General features: G+C 38.3%; 1 protein-coding gene across 1 annotated transcript; it reads left to right on the forward strand.

The window, feature by feature from the left end:
• The first annotated feature begins 877 nt into the window (after positions 1-877).
• On the forward strand, positions 878-27,190 carry zgc:113516 (uncharacterized protein LOC541449 homolog). The gene is made up of 8 exons (XM_053318531.1): positions 878-1,421; positions 6,574-6,836; positions 8,455-8,607; positions 14,014-14,162; positions 14,581-14,664; positions 16,555-16,715; positions 20,066-20,139; positions 26,639-27,190. Exons 1-8 carry the CDS (start codon positions 1,281-1,283, stop codon positions 26,706-26,708), a joined length of 1,095 nt encoding a protein of 364 aa, XP_053174506.1. The 5' UTR covers positions 878-1,280; the 3' UTR covers positions 26,709-27,190.
• Positions 27,191-27,749: the final 559 nt, after the last annotated feature.

A 27,749-nucleotide genomic window follows, 5' to 3' on the forward strand; every position in this document is an offset into this window, starting at 1 on the left:
TGTTTGAATGAACTAATTGCATGATATTTAAATGAGTCCTCTAGATTTCGATGACTCAGGTCAAAGACAATAGACTCCACCCTTGTAAAGTCTTTGCTGGTGCCCAAGAGCCAAATGTAATGCATCTGAGAAATATTTAGAGAATCAAGAGTCGTCTTATTGGTCTGATTTTTGGCATGTGTTTACTTTTTAGCTTGAATAAAGTTCAGTAAAGTGCTCCATAATCTAAATTCTGTGGGGGGGCTTGTAGAGATGTTTGCAGCAGTTTACAGCAGCATGATGGACCATCACATGAGTGGAAATTGACTGCATGGAGAGTCTTATGTGTTTGTGGCTGATAGCGCACACTTCCATCTGTGTGAATGGAATCTCATGAAAATAATAATAATAATAATAATAATGATGCATTTTATTTAAAGGCGCCTTTCAAAGCACTCAAGGACACCTTTCAAGGCACATATAACACAAGTTAATTAATTGCAGCCTTTTATTTTTGTGTTGCAGTTCAATGTTAGTAATGACCTAACATCTTAAAGCTATATATTTCAGTCATTATTTCACATCATCTAAACTCTATTTACAGTTTTTAAACTCTATTACATTTTTCTTTTTGTTACAAACCAGACCTTCTCTGATGCAGCATGACACCTAATGAGTAAGTAAACAAAAGTAAGAGTGTACGGTCTATTGAAACAAAAGCGTAATCATTATGCTTCACTGCAGAGCTTCAAAATCAGTGTTTCACCCAAGAACATTTCTCTTTTAATTATGTTTAACACTACACGTGCCTGCAGCACAGCTCCAAACACTGGTGGTTAATGTGTAAACTCTGCTGCAGTGTGGATGAAGATGCCCATAGGAACATTGGCCCCTGATAAGAAAACTGGTTGTTGAGTCACTGGACACACAAGTGGACGACTTCAGTGACATGCAAGCAAAACCGCTGAGTCTTGATTCGGTGTGACAGTGCTGAAACATTAGATCTGAAACCTCAGTTTAGAGCTCTGTTGTGGATTATTTCACCGTCATCAAGACTACTCTATCCACCTCATCTCAGTTTGTTTTTGTTCATTTTTGCATTGTTCCGAGATTAAACCCACATTGGACTGTTTAAATTTTTGATCAAAGTGGTCCATGTTTGGATGATGTCTTCATGATCCGATGTATCTGGACACAACTCAACTGGTCTTAGAACAGAGTAAGACTTTGGTTTGAGAGTTTCTGAACTTGTTCATCTTTAGTGTTCCATTGTGACATCTCCGAGATCTGCTTTATTGAAGATGGACAGTAGTTCTGTATGTGCTAGGAAGCAGCTACTCCACATTGATGTCCACATAGATGAGAATGAACCTCGAAACGGCATCCTGGAGGTCCTCAGCAGACTCCGTCCTCAGTGGAAGGCACAGGACATTCAGATGAAGGCAAGTGGATGTCTGTGTCTCAATGCACTCAATCACCATGAGATAAAAGGATGCGATGTCACGTTTCTGATGTAATAATATAATAATAAATAAACATAGTGTGATAATATACTAAAAATGGTGATGAAACACACAATAATATCATCTTCATTTCCAAACACAGTGCAGCAGTGTTTCTATTGACCGACCGGGCACATTAGGTCAAAGCTGAACAAAGGTGAACTCTGACTTATGAAACCATACAAGCCGGTGCAACAACACATGCTTGAGTTTGGCCATCAGACAGAAGTGAATGAAAAACTGAATGAATATATGCTAGAAATGCTATATGGTACATAACGTAACCCCCCCCAAAAAAGCTTGACTAAAACCACTTTCATCATTTCCATTAATGTGAATTCATATTTAGCAACAAATGGGCATATGTGATGACGCATGATACACAAATTTTGTTGGTAGGGGTGATAGTGTCCAAATATCACAGTTTCCAGGCAAGTTTTAGACATATGGAGAATGTGTTTGGATCCATTAGTAAAACTTTAATATAAAACATCCAATATTTTTACTCATTTGCTGCAGACTAACACTTAACTCTTTGAATGTCACATTATTAAGCTGCATGAAAATGACATTAACATCACTGCATCATGAATGTCACGTTGACATTGATTGTTCCTCAGTAGTAATGTGTTTATTAGCTTTTGACTGCGTAGATAAAAAGCTAGAAGAAAATTGTTCCTGGCCTTACAGTTTTGTATCTTTAAACACAAATGACAGTTGCAAGGACAGAAGATAAAAGAAAAAGATGTAGCGGGGGTGAAGTTTTTTAAAATTTTTTGTCCCAAATTCACTTAAATGAGGCATCCAAGTTGTTTAAATGTAGTGTAATGATGTGGCAGTTTGTGTGCAGGCGATATTAAACAGACACTGTTTCACTCATTGGGTAACAGCTGTGCAGTTGTGTTCAATGATCAATCTCAATATATTTTACTCATTGTCAATAAATGTCATGTGCAGAGCCAAACCAACAATGAAGTGATTCTACTTTTAAGTACTGTGTGTGTGTGTGTGTGTGTGTGTGTGTGTGTGTGTGTGTGTGTGTGTGTGTGTGTGTATGTATGTGTATCCAAAGGCTGATGTATTGTTTTCCTCTATGCTGTAGACCTCTGCTGTTGCCCAAAAACTGTTAAAGATACATCAGTGAGTTGCACCATTTCACTGGGTAACATGCTCCTTCACTCTAAACATTAAAGTCATGTTTGTTTGATTAGAAATGGCTCCAAAGAATAATAACAGCGACCATGGTCTCCAGTCTCCAGGGAGAGCAGCTCCATGTAAGGCAGATGACATTTCCATTTAAAGTGTTTCATTAGCTTGTTATGCTAAATATCACAGTCTCTTGCCTTTGTACAACATTATACATTGTTAATAACTTCAATATGAACAGCTGATTAATTGCAGCACAGAGGAACACACACATTATTTATAAGTAGATAAATTAATTGTTGGTTTGGCTCTGCACATGACAATTGTTGACAATAAGAAAATGATTCACCTGTAATTCTTTAACCCTCCTGTTGTCCTCAGGTCAAGGAAGGAAGGAAGGAAGGAAAGAAGGAAGGACAGGAGGAAGGAAGGAAGGAAGGAAGGAAGGAAGGAAGGAAGGAAGGAAGGAAGGAATGAGGAAGGAAGGAAGGAAGGAAAGAAGGAAGGGCAGGAGGAAGGAAGGAAGGAAGGAAAGAAGGAATGAGTAAGGAAGGAAGGAAAGGAGGAAGGAAGGAAAGAAGGAAAGGCGGAAGTAAGGAAGGAATGAGGAAGGAAAGTAAGAAGGAAGGACAGGAGGAAGGAAGGAAGGAAGGAAGGAAGGAAAGGAGTAAGGATGGAGGAAAAGAGGAGGGAAAGAAGTAGAGGAAGGAAGGATGGAAGGGAGGGATGAAGGAAGGAAGGAAGGAGGGAGGAAAAGAGGAAGGAAGGAAGTCGAACAGGAAGGGAGGAAGAAAGGAAGGAAGGAAGGAAGGAAGGAAGGAAGTGAGGAAAGAGGGAATGAGGGGAAGAATGAAGGAAAAATTAAAGAAAGAGGGAGGAAGCGAGGAACAGTCAAAAGAGGGTTAAGGAATTGAAAGCAAGTAGCAGGTGTGATGCATATTATGCTTATGTTCAAGTAGCATGTATTAGATGAAGGAGCTTGTACAATAGAACAGGAAAAGGTGCAGGTCAATTTAAATCACTGTAGATTGGGTTCAATGCAGTCACAGCACTCAGAACAAACTATACAATTTTTTTTTGCCAGAGACAACATAAGAACCAATTTTCATTTATACTCAGCCAAGCAAGGTCGTACCCACTTTAGGCAAAGAAGATTAAAAATCTCAGTAAGTACTTCACATAGGTCTGCTGAACTTCGACATTCAGCTCTGAGAACACAGACAGAACTGTGCAGACAAAAAACAACATGAAAAAGCCAAGGTAACCAGACAACAACGGTAGACATTTATTTATTTTTTTAACCCTGGGAACAGATGCGTAGTGTTGGGTGAGCATCAGTCTGAACAAGATAATCCCGTTTTGGTCCCATGTGCAAACACAAGGTCCAATCTTTCAGAGAAATAGGGTTTATGTTTGTAAGGTGACAGCACGTTGGGTGGGTGACCTCTCCATCTACACCAGGTCCAGTTATGTACACAAAGGAGTAGATGTTTCCCCTCAGCTCTCAGATCCCAACAGCCCCTTTAATGATGTAGCGCGTTCCTCTTTTTGGAATATACAGAATGTGCAGGCGAAGGACGACTTCCTCTTCTCACACCTGTGCAGGAAGGTTATCACATCCTTTTCTTTAACCCTTACATACTGTACACCCTATACACATTTCTTTAAGCCAAACTTTTCCTTATGTGACTGCCTATATACACAAAATGGAAATAAAATACATAATTGTTTACATTTTTGTGCAGCTGATACACATTTTGATATATGCAAATGTACAAAATTCCGTTTATTAAAAAAAATTAAAAAAAATCAAAAATCAGTATTCAAACATGTTGTATTCATCATATTCTATAAAATGTTCTACTGGACCATAAAATAGTGATTGTGAAAGTCTTTTTTCCATTTGATTAATCAAACAGAAGGATTAATTAAACATTTATTAATGACTGATGGGGAATGAATATGAATTGAATTATGAATCATGAGTCAGAATATGAACAGCATGTAAGGGTTAAAACTGCTTTCTCTTATTTTAATCTCTAATGCTAAAAATCTATTTTATTATTGTTCATATGATTTCCTGTGATACACTTTGTTCCGCTAAAATTACACTTTTCCTTAAATAAAACAAATAAATACAGTTTGAAAACTTCACAGCAAAGAAATGATTAAAATGATGCACTCACATTTGGGTTTAAGGATGCTGTATGTTCAAAAAGAAGTTTAGGAAGTGATCTACAATAAGAAACTAAAAAAATAACAAGAAACTATATCAAATAAAACACAAGAAGACTTATGTGAGGCTGATATAATGCATATATCAGATACAAAAGGCTTGTGAAAACAATATCCAAGCCAGAGGAACAGTCCCCTCATCCACTGTATAAATTCTTCATCAGATGTCAAGGTGGGCATGTTTGTTCACTTTCCATCCAGATGAAAAAACGGTGTACTGTGCGGTTCCCCATCTGAGGCTCAGAAAATGCCTTGGAGACTGTGGCAGTGAATGAGAGACTTTGAGAAACCACTGAATGACAACAAATGTCCGATGAGGGATTTGCAGGCAAACAGTGGTCACTGTGGTATTGTTGTGTACACATACAGTACACGCAGTACAGGCTGTGCTGAAAGTGTGATCTTTAACGTCAACAAGTTCAGGTTGCAGCTCTACAGATGTCATTTATCTGCCGTTTCATGTTCTGTATATGCATGCATATGATCTGTTTCTCTAATGTCGCTGTTTTTATTGTGTTTCATTGATGTTTTGTTTATTGCAACAGTTTTCAGATCACAATCTTATTGTATATGGAACAATGGAGTCTTATTTATATAACATCTGCAGTCCGCGTTAATCCTTTATGTCTGTTTGCTTCAATGTCAGATTATCAGGTCAAAGGGAGATTTCTAATGGTATAAAGGATTAAAAGTGTATGCATATGTGAAGTTCTTTCATTTCTTTTGAAGTATATAGATCACTAATTGCTGGTAAATGATCTCTCTGTGTCTGTAATTTTCATTTTTTTTGCACAAAACTGTCTTTAATGGATGGTTGGTGAAAAGGTTTCGCTAAATTAGTGGCCTGTAAATTGATATAGAAGGAAAAGTTGTAATCTAGAGTACTGAAACCAAGCCTTTATTTAAGCTCAGAGGGTAACCATGTTTATTGTGATTTGTCCGAGATTGTTACAAACAAGCAGTAACCTCTTGGTGACCCATTAAACGTCACCTGTTATACTTACTAAAATGACTTAAACATGCTGTAATTTCATTGTCCACCATGTATCAGTGAACTCTAAAAAAGCTATTGTAAAGAAAATTCCTGCTTTTTGTCATCACAATGTCATCATATCATCTGTAATTACAATTTACAATGTTCTTAGAAAGTCAGCATTTGGTGGATATATTATGGACTTTATGAAGATTCATATGTTGAAGGTTTGTGGTGTACTATTTTGCCTTAAAAAGCCACACAGCAGTAACTACAGAAACAGGGATGTTGAGTTTATGAAGGTGTATGCTAACAGCCATGAATTAGCCTCCCCAACAAAACAGAAAGCATCATAGAAAATCAGATACATTAGGCCAAATCTAAGTTAGGCTCCTTAGTGTTTAGCAGGGCTGTTTTTTTCCCCATGATATGATTTAACTCTACTACCTTAGTTACGAGTTATAACAAACTCAATTATTAAGATGTTGGAGCATCAAGAATGGCTAACGCTAACTAGCTGGCGTGCATTCAGTGCTGTTTGGTTTTTACCTCTGAACATTATACATTTCCATGGTAGGCTATAATCATTTTAAAGTCAGATTCTGGTCTTAAATCAATAATTTTACCAAATATGTAAATGCAGTGTTTTGGCTTTGCGGTGTAGTATTCATAGGGTTGTAGTTGTTGTTCCACCTGCAAAATCCAAGCAGTAAGTATTTTTTCTGTCTTGACTTCCAGACATTCACAGAAGGCATCACCAACCAGCTGCTTGGCTGTTATGTTGGCTCTCTCCAGGAGGCTGGCTGTGTTCTGGTGCGACTGTACGGAAGAATGACGGAGCTTTACTTGAACCGGGACCGGGAGGTGGAGATGTTCCAGGTCTTCCATGCTCACAGCTGTGGTCCGGAGATCTACTGCAGCTTCCAGAATGGCATCTGCTATGAGTTTATTAGAGGAACAGTGCTGGAGGATGAGCTCCTCAGACAACCGTCCATTTACAGGTCATATGTTACATTTATTAAATGTGTTGATGTTGCTCAGGGAAGTTGGGGTGAGCATGTTTATGATTTTTAGGGAACGTCTTGTTCACGCTCCCACAGTTACACATTCACAGCTGGTAATCAACCAGTACAAAAACCAGCCAAGGTGCCAGTCTAATTATTTAGTCGTGAACAAGTTGTACCAAAATTTAAGCGAATTTTCAGAATTCATTGTTAAAGAGATAAAATTGAAACTATTCAAGGTAACATTTAAAACTATTCAAAAACTGTCTGTGTCACTCCTTAAAAAACAACCTTAAAAAGTCACTCGTACTATTTCTCAAAGTAACTGCTGTGTGAATAATAATAATAATAATAACGATAATGGAAAAAAACCCATTAACCAAAAATACTTGTTATTAATTACTATATTGAATTACAATATTCAAAAACGTCAAGATTTCAAATTTGAAGATACATTTATGACCTCTAACACATGTCCTTTGTCTGCCAAGTCATTGTGGCATGAATATTTAAACACTGGCATCACTGTAGATATAAACAAATGTTAACAGCAGCAATTACAATCAGACAGATGTTTTAAATCATATTGCATCTATTGTTATTATCATGTTTACCGGTTACTATAACAAACTGCATTTATCTTTCTAGTGTTTCAAGCACAAAAATGAAAACATGTCTTAGTGCTATTGTTTGTAAAAATGAACAATTTAGTTGAGAGATTATCTTCCATTTTCAATCTTAATTGAAACTGATGACTGATGTAATTTTAAGGGCGGCAAATGCTGTTATTCATTACAGTCATACATCGTTACAGTATATAAAAAACATGTATGTTTAGTGAGGGATACAGTATAGCTGGTGAATGTAAGTATGTGATATAACCTTGTTGAATTCATTACATTTATTATGTGTGTATTTGATATATTAGTTTAGTTAAACCCTAGTATAGCAGTTCAATTACCACAAGCCTAATGTAGAATACGTCCTGTCATACAATGCTTCCTGTGATTTTTTCTGGTTACTCAGTAGACAAACTGTAATATTTTAAAAGCTTAAGTTCATATTAATGATATTGTGAAACCTTGAACTCTTTTTGTTTCTTTATTTTTACAGAAAACAGCTATATTTGAGGCCATATATATTGTACATATGTTTTAGTTAAGCATTACATTTGGTTCTTATGAAGGCTTTCTTGTTAATAATTTTTGTTGAGTCATGTTTCATGTTGAGAAATGTTGTTTAGTCATCCCCCCCGTGCCATCCATCATCCTCATGATAACAGGCCATCGTCATTATTCTCACCACAGGACAGTAGGACGCAAAGCAGCCAGGCAAGGGCGAACAGCCAGGGCAACAATAGACATCAATCACATCTCTCTCCCTGATACTCTCTGTGGGGAATAAGCAGAAAACTTCATGTCATCACTAAGATGCCTGAAGAACGAGCACTCAAGTGGTCATAAGGTCACAAATGCAACAAGGCCCCCTTTTTTGAAAAGAAGAACAAGATAACAGCGCTAAATGGATAGGGAGTTGTGTTTCTTCTCTGATAATGGTTGTTTGTGCAATAACAGCATCAGCCAGGCTCATCTGAGAAAATGTTTTCTCTCCGCAGATTGATCGCAGCAGAGATGGGGAGAATCCACTCGATCCAGCCAAAATGTGGTCAGGCTGTTGAACCTCTGCTCTGGACAAAAATGTCTCACTTTCTCAAACTGGTGCAGAACAATATCAACAACAGTCCGGCCGAGCAGCGGTGCACAAAAAGGTACAACTGAAAAAAATCATTTTAATTTGATGTTTTATTTGGGTTTCATACAGTAATGTCACAAGTACATTTGCTGTGTGAATATCACACATTCATTAAGACCTTCACCTTCAGCAAGTGGGAACTCTTTATTTTGCTCAAGAACACCTCAGTAGTAGACTGAATAGGCCTGATTAAATGTTGTGGGCTTAGTTATTTTCAATGACATTTGAAGATGCTAACATCCAGTCAACAAAATAGTGTATTATAGACAAGTATTTATTCAATGATGTGACTTGAAGCATAATTCTGCAACTGTGCTACTTATTTATCACCTCAGATTTTTTTTCAGTGTCTGATTTTGTAGTTTAAAGGGTTCAGCATTTTTACAAGTATATGTTAACCTTGTCTTGTCTTTCTATCGACCATGAAACTTTTGTCCCCACTAGTCAAAATTGACCCGGTTTGGTTTGGCTGTTTTTAAAGCATACGGTATAAATGATCACCCAATTTTGTGTCAGACCTTTTTTGGCCAACTTCATTCCAACTTACACATCTTTTTTGGAAATTACAGTAAACAGGCCTCATTTAAAGAAACTATTCCTCATTTTTGAGTTAACGCCTGTTGTCCTCAGGTCAATTTTGAGGGTTAAATAATTGTCTTTGCCAAAAGTTAGATGAAGAAAATGTATTCCATTCTCTTGTCTTTCTGGTAAATGTAAGGCTATAGCCAGCAGCTGGTTAGCTTAGCTTAGCACTGACTGGAAACAAGGAGAAACAGCTAGCTTGGCGCTGTTCAAAGGTAGCCAACTTTGCCTACCAACACCTCTAAAGCTCACATTTTAATATGTTATATATCATGTATTTAATACGTACAAGAACAGAAGTGTAAAAATGACTGTAGCGAGACTTCTGCAAAGCTACGCTGAGCTAAACTAACCGGTTGCTGTCTCTTGAGTTAACCCAAAAGGCACATCAGTCAACCAAAGGGGAACTTACGCCAATCAGAACACATCTGGACATTTTCCCACGTTTTTTTCAGTTTTACAATCAGTTTGACAAGAAAAAATGAAGAACTGTAAAAGGTTAATGTTAGAGTAAGAGAAGAATGCTGTTAATCATCTACAGTGCTGAAAATTCAATCTATTTCAAAAAAATTCCTACTGAGCTGGTGTTGGGAGGTAGGTTTCTGCAGTCAGTGCTTTGATAGAAAACAGCAGCGTTTTTTACTTTATCTTTTAGGCAGCTGCACTTCCACTGATGCCTTATCATTTTCTCACATGCCAAACATACATTTCTCAAACCTGCTCACAGTGCTCCTCCTCCTCTTACACACTTTGCATTTTAAATAACCGTCCATGCAGTGAGTAGTGTTGCCACATTCACCTCTCTGGCTGTGTGGATGGAGGCCGTCGCTGTGCGCTGTCATTGGTCAGTGGGATGAGGCGGAGGAGCGGCCTCCATGGCAATGACGTTGCATTATCTCTGAGAGGGGTCACAGGATGAGAGGTGAGCAGGGCCTTACAGACACTACAAAGAAACAGACACTCTGCCACGAGCTTCCTGCAGAGCTCTCCCTTATCGGTCAAACGTTCAATCTTGTTTATGTTTGCAGCATAGGGGTCGGAAGTCCAACCAAACTGAAGGTCCTGAGTTTCTTTTTTTTCCCGAACAACTGAATTTTTTCTTTTGAGTTTTAGTAAATGGGTGAGGCAATAAGTACTGAAGTGAGTCATCCATAATAGAGTGGGACTGTGGAGGAGAAAGTCTTTTATGATAAGAAATAGTTTAGCATCCTGGATTCAGAGACAAAAGTCCTTCGAAGATCAAGAGAAAGCCAGTACTGTCCTCATTGAGTGTTTATTTCATCCAGTTTTATTAATGAGGATCTGACAGATTTTGTTTTTTGTTTTTTTTCTTTTTGTTGATTATATGATGGGCAGTAGTATCAATGGAGGATAATCATTTTGTGTTTTTATTAAGTATAACTGAGTAAAACAGCCTTTTCAGTTTAGTTTAATCCTTGGTTTTGACATTTTAAACTTCCTTCCTTCATTCAGTGTTTCAATTTAAAGTCTACATTTGATTTGTTCATTTATATAATGTGCTACTTTGCGTGCAGTGATGTGATAACAATGAATTAATGAATCTGAATATTTATTTGGTATAAATATTGTCATGTGCATCCCACAGGAGGAAACTGCACCACATTTAGAGGCCCAATAGATGGTGCTATACTGTGAGACATTTGTGTGAGAGCTGCTTAACACAGTCCACTGCTGCTCAAATACAGAAGGAACAACTGTAAATATGTGTGGGGAAAAAAATCAATAATAAGGTTATAATGATACAGAGTGCTGGAAAAAGCACTATAAAGTGATGACTGGGAATGCTGCACCCTATGTTAGTGCATGTCTGTTTGTGTATTCGCTGGTTTCTAGAGTGTGCAACTGCATTTGCGCCCACACACACATACACATGCACACACACACACACACACACACACACACACACACACACACACACACACAAATACACACACACACACACACACACACACACACTGAAAAGCAGAGACAGAGAAGACCAAGGATGAAAAAAAAACCCAAGAGGTTTTTAACAGGCATCAGAGAAACTTTTGTACTTGAGAATGTACGAGTGGTGGTATGAATGTGATCTTCAGAGGAAATGGCAAAAGAAAGGCAGAGAGAGCAGGAAGAGGCTGCACCTGCAGAGGAGGTCTTCAGCTCTCAAGCCACCCGCTGTGCACAGACAGAGACAGATAGAGAGAGGAAGAAGAGAGAGAGAGAAAAGGGGGAAAGAGGGAGCAAAAAGGGCTGCAGCAGCTGCAAGGTTTGCAGAGAGAGAGAGAGCGAGAGAGAGATAGTGAGAGAGAGACAGTGCACAGTAGAAGTCAGAGATGGGAAAGAAAAGCTATGGAAAGCAAGAGTGCAACCTCCTCTTCTCCCCTCTCCCAAAGACCCCCTGCTACGTCTCCCATACGCACTCCCACGAATCACATAAAACTGCAAAAAGGAAAAAGAAAAAAAAAAAGAAAAGATCAGCAGTGCTCGGCTGGTGTTTGAAATCATATGTAAATAAGGCACATTGATAATGAAGCGCCAGAGGAGGAAATTCCACTAATTACCTTACAGAGACTTGACAGGGAGCAGGAGGCGACGGTACTTGACGTACTGTTTTTCATGAAAAGGATAGAAAAGAGAGGAAAAGATCTGATGGCAAGACGACAGGTTTCCATTTAAAGTCAATGGAAGTCTTTCATTTAGCTTTTGACTCAGAGTAATCGTTAGTTTCTATGATAAAGTCAGTTTGTTAAGTTAAAGAAATGGACGGGTTGAAAAGGAATCAGGGTGATTCACCATTCAACGGTGTGTTTTAATTCATATTAGAGTGGAGACACATAAATTATGCATGTCAGGGTTAAGTTTAGATAACAAAGATTTAAAAAACTCAACTAGACGCAACTATAGAGGCCTATTTTAAAAATGCTATTTGGAATTTAAATTTACAATATTTGCACAATTTGAGTGGAATAAATTATTTTTTTTGCAGTTTAACAAATATTAGTCAAGTCAAGCAGGAAAACATAGATTTTCTGGCAGGTACACTGACCCTAACCCTTTATGTAAACTAAGAAGAATCAATCTATCCTTCTTCAAACTGTCCATCCACAGCAGGAAGGAGGGAACAAGTGAATGGACTAGAGGAAGATGATATACAAAAAATGACTTGGCCTGTTGTGTAAGAGGACTTGTATAAGGCAGCGAAGCCTCTGTGTCACGACTATAAACAAGGCTCAGCTCCTCTGCTTTTATTGTGCGTTCCTAACAGGCTTCACTAAATTATGTCTACAAGTGTGTATAATACCGGAGCATCTGTTTGTTCCCTTCGAATAAATAGGTAGAGTTTAAATTACACTGTTTAAATTACCCTCTTGTCGTGGCCTGAAGACTGAAAAGGAAACACGAAAATTAATTAGGGGACAGATGCTTGCGCAGCATTTCTTCCAGGTGCATTTTGCAGTGATGTCCAAGGACATTAGTGCCTCCTTTGATAGATAGAGTAATCAACAGAGTGAAAACAAGGCATGTAACCTCTCAATGAGGCTCTCAGAACAGTTTCAGTATACAAACATCTTGTTCCTAGAGGAGAAAAGTGTGGAGTTTATAACAAAGTTGACCGTAACTCTTCCTTATCTGTTCTCCTTTTGACAACTTCTTTTACTGTTTCCACCACTTGCGCAATAAAAGTTATAGTCTCTTTTTCATTTATACGGATGAAATTTAGATTTTCTTAGTTGTCTATAAGCATGATTTATTTAAAATGCAAGAAAGGTTCAAAAAGGTTGGAAGTTAAAAAACCAAACCTTTTTTTCATCTTCAGGATTTCTAACTTTTATACATTAGCCTCATAATTTGTAGTAAGTCTGTGTTTCACTGTTTTTTTCCACATTGTGGACAAGGCTCAGACCTATGGCTCAGACGCAGCCTTTACGGTAGACAGCGGGACACTAACACTGCCGACATGCAGACAAATAAAATTCTTTCAGGGTGACAAGTTCTTAAAGGCAGGTGAGTCACTATGTGTAAAGGGAAATTTTGGGATAGGTGGAGCCTTTTAAAGAACATCTGAAGAAGTAGTTTATAAAAAAAACATGATAACAACATTGATGCCAGTTACAAAGAGTGTGTAATTTATGTCTATTAATAGTTAAGTCTTACGGTAATGCTTAATCATTGAACCTGTTTTAATGGATAAATAAGAGTGTCTAGCTTGTCATTAAGCAGGAATGATGTCTCAGACTGTGAGAGGAAGACTGTAGATCATACTGTAACAATATGTTTTTAAATTTAAGAACCCAGTAATTTAACAGGCTTGATACCAGATAATAGATTATGGAAGCTGATACTTTACAATAAGTCATAAACGCTGCATTTACCAAAATAAAAGCTAGGTAGTTTAGCAGAGGTTGTGCACCAACCAAAGATAGAGAATATTCAATTAAATGTGGTAACTCCCTTTTTATTTGATGCATTTAATTGTTTAATTGTTTACTTCCTGTTTGTAAAGTGTGCCTTTTATTCCAACCAATAATAATTCAAATGCAGCATATTAGAACTGGAGGATATGACACACTGTCTTAGATATTTTACCACCCCCCCCCCCCCCCAAATAGATTGACTCCTTTCTCTTAAATGAAACTGTGGTATCATCATGGTGTGTATGTCAGCTTCATCATTAATGTGGTGTGAGTAGTTAATTGATGGCTATAAGGTGCCTAACTTGGGCCACCAGTGTGTATTGCAGCTACAGTATAAATCACATAGACACTCATCTTTCAAGAGACATCTTGTCTTATTCATCACGAACAAAAAAAGTGATTTATGTGATTTTTGCCTCTTGCAGTCCTGTGGCTCTACAAGACGCGCCGAGCCTCGAGACCTTGTCAGTTGAAATGGAGTCACTGAAGAGACACCTCTCGCAGATTGACTCACCAACTGTCCTCTGTCACAACGACCTACTCACAAAAAACATCATCTACAACCACAAAGAGGGTGAGGAATGATAACCTACACAGGCTTCACATCATTTGTGCTGGAAAACATAGTGAAGGTAATATTGAAATACCTGGGAATCAATCAGAAGCAATAAAGTTACTGAAGCTACAGCTACAGTAGGTGAATTTGCTTATTTTCATTAGTATGAAACAATACAAGTTACAGTTTTTGCACCACTGAAAATGTTCCTCTACTATTAAATATCTTAGCCCATTCATAGCATCCTTTTATGAAAATGTCATATATTTTACAAGGATGCCCACTGATTCTCAGTCAAAAGAGACTCCTTGTTCCTTTGAGTCCCACAAGGTTTTGCACTTTCAATAAAAGAGGAAGTGTCATCAGTTATACGGTCATAAGATGTGTCCGTCATGTTGTCCTGGTAACCACTGCTTCTTTCCCTCTCCTCCGCCAGGAATGGTGAAATTCATTGACTATGAGTACGCCGATTACAACTACCAGGCTTTTGATATTGGCAATCACTTCAATGAATTTGCTGGTAGGTCTCTGTTGTGATGAAAAGAAGTTCAATTTCCTTTCAAATATTTTCCTCGGCCAGAACATATAAGATTGCCTAATGTGGAATATTGAATGTAGTGGATGGTGCACTGTACAGTATGTGATATGCAGAATTATTGTCCACTTTGTGCTATCTCCTTGACTATGATATTGTTTTATCTTTCTGTCATATGCACCATGAAACTATGTACTTCTCTTGATGCTGCCAAGACAAATTGCTGTATACAGTATTCTGCTCGGTAATAAAAGTGCCTTTGATGTACCAGCTGTGTCACAGCAAGGCCTGACAGGGTTAATTTGAACATTTGTGGAACAATTATCAATTTAACACTTTCAGATTGTTTTGAAGAATCTTATCATGTCAGCTTTCAAGTCAAAACGTGACAACGCCAAACGATTGTAACACAAGTAATCTGTGAAAAATGAGCTGTGCTGTGAAAATCTGGTCCAACCCCTGAAAATTGATCATGATGCCAAATTATGGCTGGAATGAGCCTAAATGTCAAGAACGTGAAATGTTTATGTGTTTCCTTTTATTCTGAGTGACAAGATTTTAATCTATGTTCAATTTCTCATTTTGCTCTGAAGCAAAAGATTGAATGCTTTGGATTTTAAAAAATTCAAATTAAGCTGTAAAACTTCAAAACTTAATTATAATTTTGACGTGTGTGCTCTTCAATGTGTGAAGTGCACACATGTCATCCTTTTGCATACTTCTTGCTCTCTGTATTGTGAGTGTTTTAATAGGAGTGTTTGCAACATCATACAGCAGGAAAACATTTAATATTTCCTCCCAAACATTTTTAACACATGCAAAACAATTATCTGTGGGGGAATCATAATTTGTGTCTGATATACTTTTTCCACAAAAAATAAATAAATGAAATAAATAACCAAATTAAGGATTTTTCAGATGACATCGACTCATTTCCCCCTCGTTGAAAAATCTAGGAAGTTTAACTGCTGGACACAAGATGTCTCTTACTCTCCATTATCAGTATGTATGTGCACTCGATGGTTCAAGTTTGGCTTCTGAACGAGTAATACATATTTATATTGAACTCAGATTTAAAGGATAGGACAGTTTTTCAAATCTGTGTTGAAGCATTTGGCAGGTGCCCATGTGAACATCATGTGTAATCATTCCTCCTGTTCATACTGACTGACTAAAACATCACATGTTAAAACTCCAGAGTCCCTATTCTGTGTGATGTACTCTAAAATTAATCTAAGGCTATTATAAGGTCCCAGTTATCAAAATGAGTCAAAGAAAGTGGATTTATAATTAAAGCCTTTTTAGTACAATTATCCCTCTTATTGTTACTTTCCTTTCACTGCAGCTCAACAGAGAAACACAAAGAGAGAATGTTGTAAATAAAAAGACATAAACTTGGAAGATAATCACTTAATTTGACTAATCAAAACTAAATACATTTTTGCACAAAATGAGGACTGTGGATTTTCTCCCATCACTTACATTGATAGCACAATAGGAAGTAGTCTTATAATAACCCCAGAATGAAACAGGAGGAATGATTACAGTGAACAAAACCTCTTTCAAAGTTCATATGGGGACCTGACATCGTTCAGGGGGAGCACAGAGAAACTTTCCTCCCTCAGCGAATCAATGTGAAAACGTAATTCTAGTGTCAAACATACAGTATATCATTCTTCACAGTGAGGCTCAAACATCCAAACATAACACATATTTGAGTGGAGGGGATTTTAACTGAAGACTCACAGCTGATGTGGCTGTGGGGCAACTCTTCAGTACTAACAGTTCATTTAGTTATTTTGTTGAATTGTAACACTAACAGCAGATATGTGTGTGTGTGTGTGTGTGTGTGTGTGTATGTGTTGTGTGTTCAAGGTGTGAATGATGTTGACTACAGTCTCTACCCCAGCCGGGAGCTGCAGAGGGACTGGCTGACAGCCTATCTGGAGAGTTACAAGCACAGCTCAGGACGTGAGGTCACTGTTACAGAGGCAGAAGTTACGCAGCTCTACATTCAAGTCTGCAAATTCTCACTAGTAAGTGCCTGCTCCCGCTGACTTTGTTGAAATGTTGAAATATGTCATTATGTACTGCCTCAACGTTTTGGAAAGGCTTTGCAAAGTGACAAATCTCTCATCAGTTATTTCCTTTTTTTAAGTTCTGCTCTTGGAGGGATTCAAATATCTCAATATTATGAGATTAGTGTGTGCATTGCAACAATATCCATATGTGTGCAGACCTCTGAAATGGCAGGGAGGCAACACCTCACCATCACATTTTAACAATTTACTTTTCCAGCATCCAGAAGAAAAAAAAAGCCCTCTCCCAAAAGAAAAACCTAACCCGATCCACAGCTGACCCACCGCTCTTCAAAGTTTGATGGACTCCATCTGAGCTGATTAGAAACTGCCGCAGGGAAAAATGAGAGACAGCAGCCAAAATTATTTTTCTTATGACCACAATTTTCATTCTTTGGTGGCTCAAGTGGTGCTGAGCTATCTGTCTAAAAGTGCTTTCATAGCTCAACACAATATGCAGAATTGTCCTACCAATTTTGGGGGTGGTGTGAATGTCTCTTGAAATAGCCCAGAAATGATGAGAAAGCATATTACTTTTTAAAATAACTTGTGCCTGAGCCAAAAAATGGAGGGGCAGAAGCGGAGGGGGAAAAGAAATACGGCCTGGAATGGAGTGAGAGGAGCGATAACATCATGTTGATTGAAATCAGATTTTCTATGACAAACCGAGGAGGACTCTTGACACGAGGGAAGTGGGAGAAATTGATCACTGACGCTTAACAAGCCAAGTTTCCAACTCGGCTCGTTTTGACAAGCTGTGTGTCAGAGTGAAGGATACTGTGCCTGTTGATTGAGAAAATCGCACAGAGAGCAGTCTATTTTTCTTCATTCAAAGGAACTTAGCCAGCACATTTCTGTTCAAAAACATTCACAAGTGGAAAGATTTTGCTCACTAAATGTTGTGTTCTCTAATTTACTTAATTAACTTGGTTCTTCTACTCAAACCACCAATTCACCAATTAATACTGAAAATGTATATTTTCATTACTTGTCATCCATGTGGGAGGCAGTGAGTTGATCAGCTGATCAGTCGATCAACATAAAGTCTAAACATTTGCTCTAATTGTAATAGGCATTCTTTGCAATTTTCAGCCATTTTGTAGACCAAATGTTTTAATCTAGAAAATTATTGTTTGATTAATTGATAATCAAAATAACATTGTTCATTGCGGTCCTAATTCCTTTTCTACCAGAACTGGCTCAGAGAAAGATCCACACATTTTCTGACCATTTAAAGAATTTTAAATGATCACACAGCAGTCTTATGTCCCAGATGGGAAGATAAGTAAGTAAAAATAAGTTAACTGTCATACATCACATCTGTTAAAACCAGATGATATAGTTGATTATGTGCAACTGGCTTTGGAACATTTTCAAAATGATAATTATCAGTTCAGTCTGTGCCTTTAGCCTTTTAATATTTTTGTGTACAATTGTTTTTTCATGTTTATGAATTCGGATAAATTGAATTGTATCCGTTTTGTATCAGTTGGTAATTGCTTGGAATAATCAAACTACATTGAGTTCACACTATAGATAAGAATACAGATGAATAGTTAAAACTCAGGAAGCAAGGAAACCAGTCTGCACCGAAGGAAGCTGTGTGGCTCCGCTGTGTGGCATCAACAAAGTCTGGCCACTTGCCAAAAGCTCTGCGGCTTGAAGCTGCCTCTTTTGAATCTTAATCCTTGGCAAAGTGTGCCAAGACGCAGTGGGGTCTTTACGACTCGTCCTCTCCTCTGTAGGGATCCCCCGTCATGTTGAGGCTAAAGCCTGCGGCTCTGTGATGTCACTCTACCCACACGTCTCTCATCTCCGTTTTTCTCAATGGCTTCCTGTCACTGATGGTCTCTGCTTAGTGTTAAACTAATGCTCTCTTAATGGAGAGCCATTATTAATCATAATGGAAATGTGCTCAATCTCTCTCCAACTAAAGACTGAGATTAGAGATGAAAATCCGCCAGGGAGGGGGAAAAAGCCAAGGGGAAACCGCACATTGCTCTTCAAGTATTTCATTCCACCCTTTATTTGATTATCAAATAAAAATGTGATTATATCACTGGGCCACAGAACAGAGGCCTGTCTGGATCTTATTAGGACTCGCTATTAGTGGTCCTACCATGAAGATTTACAATAAGGGTGGAGAACAACAGAAATTTATGGAGGCATGGAAGTCTGCAAGGCTAAGTGAGCAAAGCCATTAAGGAGGAAACCATTCAATACAGAGGGTTGTCATTCAGAGCGAGCAGTGTGCAACTGGCATGCAGCAGCAGCAGCAGCAGCAGCAGCAGCATTTATGGGAGCAGTTATAACATGACAACTGGAGGTCACTGAAGTGTGTTTTTACAGTTCTGCTCTATGCCATGGGGAAATGTAGCAAAACATAAAAAAATAAAAAAATGTTGGAAGTTGGTGAAACGGGTTACAACGGATACAACACCTGTGATATTTCATTGGAAAAATCAGCAGTGGGAATTTTCACAAGTTTACAAACACCACAAATATAATCCAGATTTGAACACTCTAACACATTTTAAAACATATCCCAGTCCTGCAGGAGTATCATGTACTGACTGCAGGCAGTTAATGAGTCTGTCATTCAATCGGATGGCTCTGATTCAGACGCTGTCAACAAGCATCTGCCCTGCTGAAGTGTTTCTGAGCAAGACGCTGACATCTGACCCAGCTGTGACCTCCCTTGCAGGGGTGGGCAGAAGAAGTGTGCTTTTGAAGCTTTAATTAGATCATCAAAAGTGTGCATGAGATTATGAAATAGATAGTCACACATTCCTACTGCCAATCCTTTATTATTGCAGGATATTTGACCATTTGACTCCTACATGCTATATTGTCACTGTTGTGTAACATCTCTGCCATGTGCTCATTGTCTTAAATAAATAAATAACTACAGGATTAAATACATACTGCTAATCTAAGAGTCCATATTAATGCCGTTTTTCAATGTTTCATCTTTTTTCAGAACTAGACTGCACTGTGTTGAAATGAACTTGTCTACTCTCTACTGTTGTTTCTTTTTATGATATGAATTTGATCTGTTTATCAAATGTATTACCTATGAACCTGCATTACGTACACTGCTATGGATTGCCCCAAGCAAGCCTGAAGTCTGTTTAAGGTTTCATAAAAAAAAAAAAAGTGTTTTCCTTTTATAATGAAATTAATGGAAACCCATGGCTGCCTGGAAGGTCGGAAACTTGAAATAGTAAAATCTATTCAGCAGTAAATTGGCTAAAACATGAAAACTACAGTGATGTTCCTTAATATTTCTTTTTGTCCTCCTCCGTCAGGCATCAAACCTCTTCTGGGGTCTCTGGGCCATCCTGCAGTCACGATACTCCTTGATTGACTTTGACTTCCAAAGGTTTGTGTTTCTGATGAGGGCAACTTAAAGGTCCCGTGAAAAAGAAAGAAATGTGATTACCTTGTGTCCACAGTTGGAAGTGTTTGTCTGGGTGTCACTTTGTATAAACAGTGTTCCAGTTTCTTTGCAGCACTGTGGTTGTGAGTTTTTATCTGTTGAACGCTACACAAAATGGACAGGTTGCAAATTTTCAAGGTTCAAATAGACGTGCTCCTGACATTAAGCACCACCTTAACATTAACAACATCTTAAGGACTGTTTAATGTAAAAACAAATGAAACCACAAGGAAAATTACGACTTCAGTCTACTTTCATGGGACCACCTTATTACTTAACATCATCATACATCACTTAAACATACACAAATGGAAAAGTATATTCAGCACATTGAATTCAGTATTTTATTGTAATGTTTAGACAAACAGGAGCTTCATTAGGATTGCCTGACAAAGAATTTGTTGGCAAAGAAATTACACCGCGTGGAAATATTTCATTTTTTTCCACCGGTGCTTTAAGACTTTGTATATCCAGGGTCTGGCGGGATACTTCTTCTACTCTTCTTGTCACTTCTAAATGCAGACAAAATATTTACACATAAAATTCTCTGCCTTTCCTCACTCTCAACCACACATCATGAAAAGATGAAAGCTTCAGCTTACACAAAGACTTTCCAAAAACTCAAAAGTAATTTCTTTCAATTTTAAGTATACTATGATCCACGTAAGGACTAGTTATCTTAAACAAATCCAGGAGACATTCCTCACTACCAGCAACCAGACAATAAAGTTCAGGAGGGCGAAATGTTTCCCTCCACCCCCATTTTTTCTTCCTTTCTCCCTTTTCTCTGTGCCCCACACCCGCCACAGTTGTGATCATGATCCTAATCACTATTGACATACGGCACCCTCCCCTCTGTGTGGCTTTCTGTGCCCTCTTGCTAGATCAGCGACAGGGCCCCCGCCTCATTTCGATCTGGACCTCGGAGGAAATGTGATCCAGAGGGGTGCTGAGGCACAGAGGCACTATTGTTCCAGTGCCGTCGGTCCTCCCTTACATATATGTCTCTCATCCCTGGCTGGGCCACATGCGCCTGCTAGACGTCTGCTCCTCTAAGCCGCCGGCTGAGGTTGTCCTAAAGTGCATGATGAGGGTCGGGTTACCTTTCTTCAACTGGAGGGTTAAAGTGGAATGAGCTCAGAGAGCAACAGTAACGATGGGGAATCAGGTCTAACGTTTGAAGGCATCGACGCTACCTTGCTAACCTTTGTCACCCCAACATGCACTTTGACACACACAAACACGCACACACATAAATATCCTTATTCTCTCTGAAACCACTTTTTTTCAGGTTAATTGATTGTCCATGTTAGAAAGAAGGAGACACTGTTGTTTATCAAGTTGGTCCTTGATTTCATCTGTTAAGGTAAATACGTTGAACTCGTGCAAATATAATAGCAGATAACCTTATGACACTGTCCTTGTTATTAAATAGCTTAAAGCAACCAACATTGAGATTCAATGGCAAGGCAATAAGCAATGTGCATGTGATGTTTTGTTTCTGCTGTGAAAAGTCTCCCAGACAAGGTTGCAGTGGATGGATAAAGGCCTGCTCACATCAGAATTGAACATTGTGAAATTGTAGTTAGCAAGATTGTTAGCTTTGGACACTTTTCCCCTGTTCAATGGAAATGTTTATTAGGTGAAATGATGTTCAGCGCTGAGAACAAAATGTCAGGGCTGAGTAAATGGAGCAATACAGAGAAAACAGAAAATAGCTTGAGGAGTTATTGTGACTGACTAGCTCTAGCATGTCCCAGCAAGCTTTCTAAGAGTAGTTCACTAAGTATCCCTGCAAGTAGTCTAATGTCTGGTGTGTGCCGCCTTACTCCGAGTCCAATACTCACTCTCCTTTTGGTCTCCTAACAACTCTGAACATAAATATCTGGCTTTTTAGTGGAAACAGTAGCTGCTACACTTTCTTCATCCAACTTTTTCTGTCTTCAATTTGTTGTTACGCAGGTAGCAGATGGTAGGAATGTGAAACTTACTGCTAAAAGAAATAATAACAACTGCTTGCTACTGCTGGAGATTGAAAGCGGTGATACTAAAAAATATATTTAATGAACTGTAAAACCAAAAAAATTAGTTTAGAGATACTAAAATCTGGGTTATAATTCTCTGTGGCTTAATCATGGTGGGAGACCTTTTTCACATTAAATGCAGTCTTTTAATTTAATTTAAGAAATAATGACTAACACAGCTTTAACCATAATTTACTTATCATGACCCAACTTTTCCCTAAAACTATTTCAGTTGCATAAACATGAGAGAAAAAAAACACAGCACACTGCTGCTTTATGATAAACAAGTTCTAGTGAGGAAAGAGATAGGAAGTCATAGTGAAACCCCCGAGAGTGTGTCTGCGTGTGCGTGCGTGTGTGTGTCTGTGTGTGTTTCCTCCCACTGATATCCTCCAGAGCCAAATCTCTGCCGACTTCCCAACGAGTGACAGGCGTCGCCCAGGCCTTGTGCTTTAACCAAGGCCAGATGTAGATGTGACAATAGGGAGCCACAAGGGGAATGCAAACCCGCCCTCCCTCTACCGTCCATATTTACTTTCCTTATATGATTTTATTCATGTGTTGAAAGTGTCTGCGAGTCAGCGGTTTAGATTTGTGGACGTGTTGGCAAGGCGAGCCATTATTTGACAAAGACATTATTATGAGGAAATGAACAAGGAGGAGGCCCACTGTTTGGAATAGCCTGACTGCAAAATTGAGGGAATTGTGCACAAAAGCACATTGTGAAATGGAATACCTGCTTTGGAGAGAGTTCATTTTCCCCTACTTCTGCTAAATAGAAAAACGTCTCAGTTTCATCTATGATGATGATAAATGTTAAGCACGCTAGTTTTAGGTGTCGGCCTTAATAAAAATAGGGATGAATGGGATCGTCTGTAAAGGCTGCTGTTCTTTTAAATGGGTGTACTCAAATATAATTCTACTCATGAAGGGTGTTTGTGTGTGTGTGTGGTGTGAAGGATAATTAGATTAGCAGAACAGAATGGAAAGACCCTTGACTTGTTCTTGCTTTTTTGACATTGAAGCTCTTTTCACTTATTACTTTAACAAACTTAATGTCCATTTAATGATTTTGAGCCTTAAGAAGTGTCGTTTGTATCATTATACTTACTGTCTGTAAAAGCATGTCATTGATTCTACAATACTGCTTTAAAGTAGAATGCATCCACAGTATTTCCTCTAGAGAAAGGAGGGGGAAATGAACACTTATAGATACAATCTTTTACTGTACAGACTGCATCAAGAAATCTGGCACATTCTGTTCTTCAAGTCTGTCTTAAAACAATACTCAGGTTCCTTTATTAACACTTAATTATAAATCATTCCTACTCTTCATACTGACAAATTTGAGAAAGACTTGCACCCGTCCTTCCTTTGAGGATAAAATCTTACTTTGATATTTATCTGCAAGCCAGCACCACCACACTGAATTAAAACATGTGCATTTTTAATTCTTTGTTCTTCTCAGTATCTTTTTGCAAATCTAGACTATATCTCACACACTCCAAGATTCAAATCTGGACCTTTGACAGGGATCAAGTTTGATCAAATATGTGTCAGACAAATCGGGCCATCTTGCGGAAATCCAAAACCTCATGAACATCTACTGAAACCGGACCGCAGGTTTAGAGTGAAACATGACGCTGCAGGATTGAAAGACTGTCATGGAGAAATTGGATGTTTGCAGCTGAACAGCCTCTATATTTTTCCAGTTTGAGAATCAGACGCAAATATTTTATTCAGTGACCACCAGGTTTTTACTTTCATCCAATCAGGCTTCATGTTGCTGTCTGAGTGAATGAGAGAACTGTCAATCATTAACGGTAGCATACAACTCAATATTATTCTGTCTGCCCAGAGAAAACGCCTGCTGAGCCTCGCCAAAACCGCAATGAGAGATGTGGAGATTGTCTGCCGGTTCTGCCAAGCTAACGCAAAACCTATTTATCCCTTCCAAATTTTCATTAATGATTTTGTAGTGGCAAAGGTTAGACATATACTGCACCACCTGACTACCAACAGCAATAAGCTATACAGGTGTGTATTTCTTTATCTAAAAGTGCGTCCCATTCGAGAAGCAAAGAAACGGTTGAAGAGAAGAATGGCAAAAAGCAGACAAACTTTGACACAATAATTAGAGAGCGGTTTTACCCCAAAGATACAGGTGGGGATCAGAGTGATGGAATACAAGTAACTAAAAGGCATGTGTCTGCATTATCTTTTTGTCTCATCGGGTGATAAGAGGGAGAAAACTGATTCGGCATTGAGGAGTTGAGTGAAAGCACTGATTAAAGGACAGACTCCTCTCTGTGCCTCCATTTTCTGTGCTTTTGAAATTTCACTTAATTTCAAATGGTATCGTATAATGGGCAAGGGCAGCAGTGTACTCAGGCATCAGATTTATTGAAGTGTTTGATAATATGGTTTGAACAAATACAAAACCACTTTACTTGCAGTTAAGTTCTGAAATGTGCTGACGCTTTGGCACAGCTTTCATACTTACTGCTCTATTGAAAAGAAGACTTTGTTGCTGTATTGTTATGCAAGTTTTGATAAGAAAATATATAGCGCTTACCTTTAGTTATAAGCAGGGATACTGTGTGATCTATAGGGAGCACTATAAAATAATTCTACAGTATGTTGTCTTCCCTCTGATAAGTCTACGTCTTTAGGATTATTTAATGGTATGCCTTTCATCTTTTATATTTTACCTACTAAGTGTGAGAGGCATTAAAAGTATGTTTTAGATCAGTGAATAGTTTGGAAACTATTGGAGCTCTTAATATGACAAAGAAAAGATATGTCTTCAAGTAATATAACCCTCCTGTTGTCAGAAGGGAGGAAGGGGGGAAGAAGGAAGGAAAGGAGGAAGGAAGGGAGAAAGAAGGAAGGAGAGGAGGAAGGGAGGGAGGGAGGAAGGAAGGAGGGAAGGGAGGAAGGAAGGGAGACACATGATGTTTACTTGTCTGTATGACCAGTAAACATCAGTTTCTTTACCATGCATCCAAACATGCATGGACAGGTTTGTAGTTCAATGCAGAGGAAGTTCTCAGTTCATTTTCATAACATTATATAATGAAATTACACTGCAGAAGTCTGAAAATCAAATCTTGCCCAAGAGAAGATGAAAGGTTATTGAATTATCAGACTGAAACTCTTTTGCTCAAATTACATTTCTTTTGCCCAAACCTGGAGAAGCTAAGTGGTAATTGAGTTATATAATACTTCCATTCATTGTTGTGTACTCCTTATATGATGAATACACGTAGTCGCATGCCTGAGATCGAACAAATTTACTTTTGTGTCTTCCACAGGTGCCCATTTCTTACATCTCCTGTACACAACAACCTGACAAAGAAACCATTTTCAAAACATCTGTGGCCATCACATCTGTGCTATTTTTTTTAACATAACATACATACCTGTAATGACTAAAGCACAGTCCAAGCTAATAAAATAGGTTGTCTGAGGACAGATTTCTATGAAAATTGCTTTAAATGTACCTTGGAAGTCACAGAGACAGAAAATGTACCATAAAAATAGATTCACTTAATTGTTTGTTTGTCTAAAAGAACAGCAGAGAAGTAAGAGGAAGGACTGGGAAAGTTATTTTATATACAGCAAATGTCTTGGGCCAGATTTGACCTCATTACAGTACATTCGAGCAGGATGTAGTGCATTCTTTAACAGCAGTTTGGGTTGTAAATTGTACTGTATATATACAGTAGATACACATTACAGGGTGCTTTGTAGAAATATCTTATGCCAGGAGTGTCAAACATGCGGCTCACGGGCCAGATATGGCCCGCCGAAGGGTGCAGTCCGCCCCACTTGCCATCCAGTGCTCTTTTCCTTCCTTCCTTCCTTTCTTCCTTCTGTCCTTCCTTCCATCTGTCCTTCCTTCCGTCCTTCCTTCCTTTCTTCCTTCTGTCCTTCCTTCCATCTGTCCTTTCTTCCTTCTGTCCTTCCTTCGATCTGTCCTTCCTTTCTTCCTTCCTTCCTTCTGTCCTTCCTTCCATCTGTCATTTCTTCCTTCTGTCCTTCCTTCCATCTGTCCTTCCTTCCGTCCTTCCTTTCTTCCTTCTGTCCTTCCTTTCATCTGCCCTTCCTTCCTTCTGTCCTTCCTTCCTTCCATCTATCCTTGCTTCCTTCTGTCCTTCCTTCCATCTGTCCTTCCTTCCTTTCTTCCTTCTGTCCTTCCTTCCTTTCTTCCATTCTCCCTTCCTTCCTTCTGTCTGTCGATCTATCTCTCTTTCCTACCTTTCTTCTCTCCTTCCTTTTGCCTGTCTTTCCTTCCTTCCCTTCTTATTTCCTTCCTTCCTTCTTTCTTTTCTTGTATGTGGCCGTTGAATGAAAATGAGTTTGACACCTCTGTCTTATACTATCTGATGTTTTTCTATCCTCTGCTCTCCTCCTAGATATTCAACTGCACGACTCAACTACTACTTTGAGAAGAAAGAAGAGTATTTAGCATTAAAAATGAGTTAAAAAATGAGAGAAAAGTTGCCATACCCTGCTCTGTGAGTCCAGGAGTGATGCGAACCATCCATATCCTTTTTTCGTCACATCTTACAACACTATATAAACCTTCTGTGGAAATGAGGGCATAGAATGAGCTTATAAATGTGTTCCCCATTGTTTGTTATTTCAGGCTGTAGTGTGAGTTAATGTGTTTTGCTATCACTGTGATTTTTAAAATATTTGTTTTACCACAGTCAGTATGCCGATAAGCGTATTTGGCAAATTGAGATGAAGTTCATGCCAGAAACACATTAATTGTTCCCACATTTTGCCGAGTCGCATGAAGCCACAAAAACTGAGCTTGATCATAAAACCCATAAGAGGGTTATTTGCAGGCTTATTCAGTGTGTACCACAGTTCTGATGGAAAACAAGTCCCCATTTCAACTCATTTACTGTACCAAGTGTTATTTCAATTCTTTGTAGAGCGAATGTTTATATATATGTCATATATATAAACATATAAGCTACATGATGTTCACTAACTGTATAGTTAATCTGAAATTTTAAATCTTAGTTGAATTTGAAAGAACTTTAAATATACGTCTGTGCAATCACGGATAAGTCATTTCATATTGATTTAGGATTTTATTTAATTAACTGTACACCTTGTAAACTAATCGGAACTGCCATTTGTCTCACAGTCAGTTTTGTTCCAGGGTACTACCTAGAAATCAAAAAAAGAGTCTGCAACACACCCTGCTTATCGTCATAACGATGCAAACACAGCAAAACCTTATAGAATTAATAGCGGCAAAGTTTGATCTGTGTTAATGAGTGATTTGTGTCTTGCCAGCATCACAATAATACTGCTTTTTATATTAACTATTATATATAATTAAACTTTTTATTATTAATTTCATTAGCTATGGTTGTTTTTTCATGTCATCACACCTCCATGAAAAAGTTTCCATTAAGGAGCAAATACAGCAATATACTGTATTTAACTGTTTTGGCTTATTACACTACAGCCAGTCCATTAACTTGTCATTGTACCAAATGCTCATTG

This window comes from Scomber japonicus, chromosome 5, assembly GCF_027409825.1.
Source record: "Scomber japonicus isolate fScoJap1 chromosome 5, fScoJap1.pri, whole genome shotgun sequence".
Classification (NCBI taxonomy): Eukaryota; Metazoa; Chordata; class Actinopteri; order Scombriformes; family Scombridae; genus Scomber; species Scomber japonicus.